General features: G+C 39.5%; 1 protein-coding gene across 2 annotated transcripts; it reads left to right on the top strand.

Annotated features, from left to right (window-relative positions):
• The first annotated feature begins 766 nt into the window (after positions 1-766).
• Positions 767-4856, top strand: LOC116331447. 2 transcript variants are annotated; one of them, XM_039617948.1, is made up of 6 exons: positions 767-908; positions 1639-1956; positions 2061-2362; positions 2594-2689; positions 3368-3406; positions 3880-4856. In XM_039617948.1, the coding sequence occupies exons 2-5, from the start codon at positions 1663-1665 to the stop codon at positions 3396-3398; spliced, it is 723 nt and encodes a 240-aa protein (XP_039473882.1). In that variant the 5' UTR covers positions 767-908; positions 1639-1662; the 3' UTR covers positions 3399-3406; positions 3880-4856. The 2 variants fall into 2 exon arrangements, with proteins under 2 accessions (XP_039473882.1, XP_039473881.1); XM_039617947.1 differs by lacking the exon at positions 3368-3406.
• Positions 4857-6122: the final 1266 nt, after the last annotated feature.

Here is a 6122-nt window from a genome sequence, read left to right as displayed (position 1 = left end):
GCTTTGTAAAATGTTTCTTACGTGTATTTTTATGTATTCCTTTATCTGTAAATTGGGTGGGAAAACAGTATTGCAATAGAAGAGGATTACTAACATCCCTGTTAGTTGCTTCAATACCAATCTCATGCCAAGTCAATAAAAACTGGACATATTACCTGGCAAAGATAAGCTTTATTGCTAAACATTTCATAATGGAACAAGAATTGTAGTTACCCAAACATTTTCTTTAATTGAAAATGTGACAGTGTTTGAGAGATAGTTTACATACACTCATCATGGGCATAAATGCCATGGTAATTTAGGGCTTTTAATGATTTCTTTAAGCTGTTATTTTTCCAGGGTGAAATGATTGTGCAGCATAAGTCTTAAAAAAAAGAAAAGAAAAGAAAGAATTAGGTGCACATTTTAAATTTATTTTGGATTTTCCCTAATCCACACAGGATCAAAATTACACATACAGGCTCAAATATAAACATAGACCCCCAATAATACTTAGCTAAATGTCCCTTTGCAAGTCACAACACGACTTTTGGTAGGCATCAACAAGCCATGTGTTTGTATTGAGGAATCTAGTATTACAAAGTTGTCATCCTAAGTATTTTTTACAACTATTTTGAAAATACAGACCTTAAAAGATCATTTTAAAATATATATTTCAAGAAAAAACATCTTGGAATCTTATTCGCACACTATAATTCTAGTCACATTTCAACGTAAATCCCATTAACTTAAAACTGTACGTAGTGACGCATCGTGTTACGTCACGTAACACTGCGTAGGGCGTGGTGACGCGTGCCTTTGTGGATTCTGTGGTCCGCCGCCAAATTCAAACAGCGAAAGAAGAAACGGGAGCTACAGCCGCCTAAAAGCCACAGAGAATCGACTACTTTTACAACTGAAACTTTCAGGTAAGCTCTCTGTACAGCAGTTGTCTCAGCAGACGTTCTTCTATTAGGTTTTTATACTTATTTGTGTCGAAGTTTTGTCGTGTAAACTGAAATAGTAACGTTTTTTTTTTCTAGCTAAGCGTGGCTTCGGGGGCACAGCCCTCTTTTGTTTTGTTAATGATATTCACTGACTTTTATGGGTAAAGGCAGCATTTGACAACAATGGCACAATTTGACAGCGTTTTCCATGTAAAGGCAAGTGAAAGGTAAACTTTAATTCTCATTTGTTGCTTAAGGCTGTTATTCCCTCCCCAGGGCAAGCCATTCCTGGGTTAAGTTGGACACTTGACCAGGAGCATTGTCTCTATCTAACAAAAGCCACGGAGCTTTTACTAACACGATTACTGCTGCTTGTTACGGCTCATTTTTCACTTTTTCCGTCCTTTGTTCATTGACATTTTTCGCATTTTTTGACAGTGACACAGGAACTCTGAAATAGTTTCCTAAAGCAACAGTTAAGCAAGCTTAATTAAGCTCAAATTTGAGGATTAAAAGAGAAAGATTTGTCTTAACTTGTAACTTTTTCTTATTTTGGTCTATGAGTCCAAAGAAATATTCAAATTTCATAGCATGCTGAGCCAGATTAGAATATTGGGGGGGGGGGGGGTTTATATTGTGAGATTTTGAAACGGTAGTATTAAAAATGTTTTTTCATAAAACGCATTCATACAGATCACTTTTTTTTTCTCAGCTCAGTCATATAGCCTGCTCAGTCATGGATGGTGTTGGTAAAGCTGTGGTTGGAGTCTGGCGGGCACACACAGTCCTGGATGAGTCTGATGGAGCAGAGAGCTCCCCAGAAGCCCCGGACCGTTTCCGTAAACTTCGATCCTCATCTTCACTCAACTCTCTGAGAATGTCACTGAGGAAGCGACTCCCACTGCGATCTGTCCAGACCAGCTCCCTCCCTGAGAATCCGACCTGGGAAACCATGAAGGAGCAACCAAAGACCAACACAGTCCGCAAGCTTACTCGCAGTGCTCGTAATTCTATCACCGGAGTGTATCAGGTAGATTAACTGTTATGTGTGAAATTGCCTATTTTTGATTATTATCAGTCAACAAAAGCCACCAGTCAGTTATTCCAGAGTTGTTTTTTCCCTCTCTCTCTCAGAGGTTGCAGAGGAGCAGAGAATTTTCCCGTGAAGAGTGTTTGGTAGCGACCCCGGGTCGTGATGGAGAAAATGCTGGTGCATCAAATTCTTGCACCCCAGGACGTACACCTCATCGGGCTGCAACACCCAGACGCACACCCAGAGCAGCAGGTACACCCGGGCGTACTCCAGGCTCCAGAGGACGCAGGACTCCTGAAGCATCTGTAAGAGGAGTGAAAACAGGAGGTGGCAGGAGGCAACTGGTCCGCATGGCTGCTGTACGAAGTCCCTTTGCCTCTCCGAATACACAAAACCAGAGGATGTGAGTTTGATTCACTCTTTATGCAACTTTGCTTTTTAGGACTTTGTTAGTTTATTAGTTTGTTGAGTACTTTTATTCCAGTGGATCCCTGTGAGGTTGTGTCAGGAAGATCATGCACCATTTATTAAAAAAAAAATTCAATCAAATATGTGGAGCAGTTGAAAGTAGCTTACTTGAATTTCAGTGGTTATCTTTCTCCACCAAATATTTTGTTTTTATGATCTATAATAGGAAATTTGACCAAGATTTGGAGTCAGTTTCCAGTGGACTCAGGAGGCTCAAACATCTGTCAAAGGCCTTTGATGACATCATTGGCAGAGACAACAGGTAACATTTTTTATTTTAGTGAATTCTTTTGATATCTTGATCATTGACTGGCTGGTAAATTGTAAAAAGTGTTTGCATTATGTGTATTATTAGTTTCTCCCAAATTGGGTAATTAACAGAAAAAAGAACATGTTAAGTTTTGTTACCTTTTTCTATAATCACCACTAAAGAAGTGTTTTGTTCGTAAATTAAAGTTTTGTGTAACTGAAGAAGCCATTAGTCCATTTCCTTGTATTCATACATATTCTGCATTGAGGAAGGGAGTCTGTGTCCTCCTTGCCCTCTCACCCAAAGAATCCCAGCTTGTGGGTCCCCAGACTTCCTCCCCCTCCCTCCAGACATTCCTCCCGCCTCAGTTTGAAACAGGGTCTGTGTTTCTGGTATTCAGATAAGGAGGGAGTAAGGGGGAAAGGAGGTGGGTGTGGGAATTGGAGCCAGATGACATGACAGAATGCAATTGAACATTTGCGTCACTTCCCGTGTTGTAATTTAAAATATTTGTGTCCTGTCCGATGTATAAACGATGATATTCAGTGTGGAAAGCGAGCACTCGGTAATGGTGATCTTGCCTGTTATCTGCGCACATTACATGCTCCCAGATCCTTTCCTCACTGAATATAGACGTCTTCTTGTTTAATTGAAATCAGTTTTTTGTTGTTGTTTTTTTACTTACAACAGGCAGTTCAACTATTCCCAAATTGTGGAGTAATACAGAAGGTAAAATCCCCTTTCCAAAAAGTAAAACCAGCTGAGTTATGAGAACATACGCTTTCAGTGTAAACACAAAAGTGCATGGCAGAGCTAATCGGATGCATGCAAATCTGTGAAAGTCTCCTTTGAAACGGAAGAAAAACAGATGAATAACTCGCTGTCCGAACAAATGTTGCTCACACTTTTTCTTCTTGCTGACTTTACAGCTCCTGCTTTAAATTTTCTTTGACACCAAACTTTCCCAAATACTTTTTCTGATATTACCAGAATGTCTACAAGGCCATTTACACATTAAAATGATAAGTAATAAAATTCAAATTGTAGATCAGGAAATGAGTTACTGAAAATTTTCATTTGTTGCCTGATGGCTTAACACTTGCCTTTTTCTTTTTAAATAACTAACTGATGTTACAGTTGTAAACCTATATGGTTTTAATGGCAGTCTCTTTCCACTGACTCATGTCTCTCTGTCTCTGCAGATCTGGCCCAAAGGAACGTTCTGGGGGAGCGATGATGAGAAAGCTGGATCCAAGCGGTAAACTCAGCCGCTCAAATGTCACACGCAGAGCCACACGCGTCTCGGACACGCTGGGCAGTTGGGCCCACACAGCTGTGAACACTATTCGCAAACCCAACTGAACTACATGCATGTGTGTATAATGCAGGACCTTTTGTAGCCATGTTTTACACTTATTATACTCATTATTATTGTGGTGTCACTGTTACATATTCACAGTGGTGTTATGATACTGGGAGACTATTATGCTACAGCTTGTCTTTTTTTAATGTGTGCTCTGCATATTTGTGAGCATCTGTGTGACTCTTGTTTGTTTACATGTCTCAGGTTAGCTTGTTGTGGGTAAAATATCCTCACTGTAGCTTCCAGAGAAATTTTCTTTGCATCTGTCGTAGCTGCTACAACCAAAATGTTACATTTAGTTACATTTTCAAAATACTAATATTGTACTTTGTGTTCTCATTCTCTGCATAGAAAGTTAATGAAATGTACTCTAAAGAGATCACGAACAAGAACCACAGTTTATCTGCAGAACTAACACTAAATTTTCTGACAGAGGGGAAATTTTTTTCCACTATTTTTATATGTATGCAATAATGTTTCTAACACTTGTTACACTATTTTTAAATGTCATTTGATTATACCAAATTATCAAGTGTATTTTCTAAAACACAGTATTTAAATGTGAACATTCTTTGAGGCAGAGGTTGGCACTTCTAATGGCCTGTGGATGATTCATGCATCGATACTGTACACATAAATCATCTGATAATGTGATGGGGAGAAAGATTTAGTGGCTCATTACCAAATGATGCCTTTAATGATGATGTTATAAAGAGAGATCCCGAGTCTTATTAGTGACTGTCAAGCTACCAGCCTCAAATTAAGCAAAGCTCTTCTGTGGGTGTGTTGTTGTTGTTTTTCTGTTTTTGATTTTTTTTTTTTTTTTTTTTTTTTTTTTTTGCATTAATATTTTTTTAAAGGGAGAACAACTGTGCAAATGTGAAAAAATAAAACTTTGCTTTTTTTATGTATATATATCTGTTTCATGTTTTCTCTTCACATCATTTTGGTTGGGTGTTTGTTTTTGTTTGTTTGTTTTCTTTTCTTTTTGTTAAAATAACATTTTTCTCAACATCATGATGTTGATGATGGTGGTCCTGAGTTCAATTCCACCATCAGGCCGGGGTCTTTCTGTGTGGAGTTTGCATGTTCTCCCCGTGTTTGCGTGGGTTACCTCCGGGTACTCCGGCTTCCTCCCACCGTCCAGTTTGGGGGGGGGGGGTAGGTTAATTGATTAATCCAAATTGCCCTTAGGTGTGAATCTGTGAGTGAATGTGAGTGCGAATGGTTGTCTGTCTCTGTGTTAGGCCTGCAACAGACTGGCAACCTGTCCAGGGTGTACCCCGCCTCTCGCCCTATGACAGCCGGGATAGGCTCCAGCACCCCCCGTGACCCTGAAAAGGATAAGCAGAAGCAAATGGATGCATGGACAGTTCCTCCAAGATTTTAGAAACTGAGTGGAAAAATGTGTTTATATCACCATTTTGGGTTTTGTTTTGTTATTTTCTTTCTGTTCAGATCTTTTTCAGGTATTGAAATCTACATATGCCAGTATACTAACCTCCCACTTTATTAGGTATACCTTGCTAGTACTGCCTTAATGCTTGCCTAATGGCACAGATCCACCATGGCGCTGGAATAAGAGGCCCAATTTATGGCAATAAAACACTCCCACGCCATTAAATGACCACCGGCAACCTGAACCAGTGATCAGTCCAAGGAAGGATCGATCCATGCTTTGATGCTCTTTGCATTAAATTTTGACCCTATCACTTGAATGTTGCAGCAGAAATTGAGATTCATCAAACCAGGCAACATTTTTCCAGCCCAGTTTTATCTGTGCAACATGCCTCTTTCAGATCACAGAGATGGTTGTGTGGGAAAATTTCGGTAGATCAGCAGTTTCTGAAATATTCACATCAACCACCATGTCATGTTCAAAGTCACTTAAATCCCCTTTCTTCCCCTTTCTGATGCTCAGTTTGAACTTCTTCTGGTACAATAATTTGTGTTTTAACTTAGAATAATTGTAATATTCATACATCCATACTCTTCTGCTTATTGTTATGGGGTGGGGGGCTATCCCAGCTAACATAGGGCAAGTGGAGGGCACATCCTTGATAGGTTGCCAAACCGCTGACC

The sequence above is a fragment of the Oreochromis aureus genome, linkage group 10 (genome assembly GCF_013358895.1).
Source record: "Oreochromis aureus strain Israel breed Guangdong linkage group 10, ZZ_aureus, whole genome shotgun sequence".
Classification (NCBI taxonomy): domain Eukaryota; kingdom Metazoa; phylum Chordata; class Actinopteri; order Cichliformes; family Cichlidae; genus Oreochromis; species Oreochromis aureus.
This window is presented reverse-complemented; position numbering and strand designations above follow the sequence as displayed.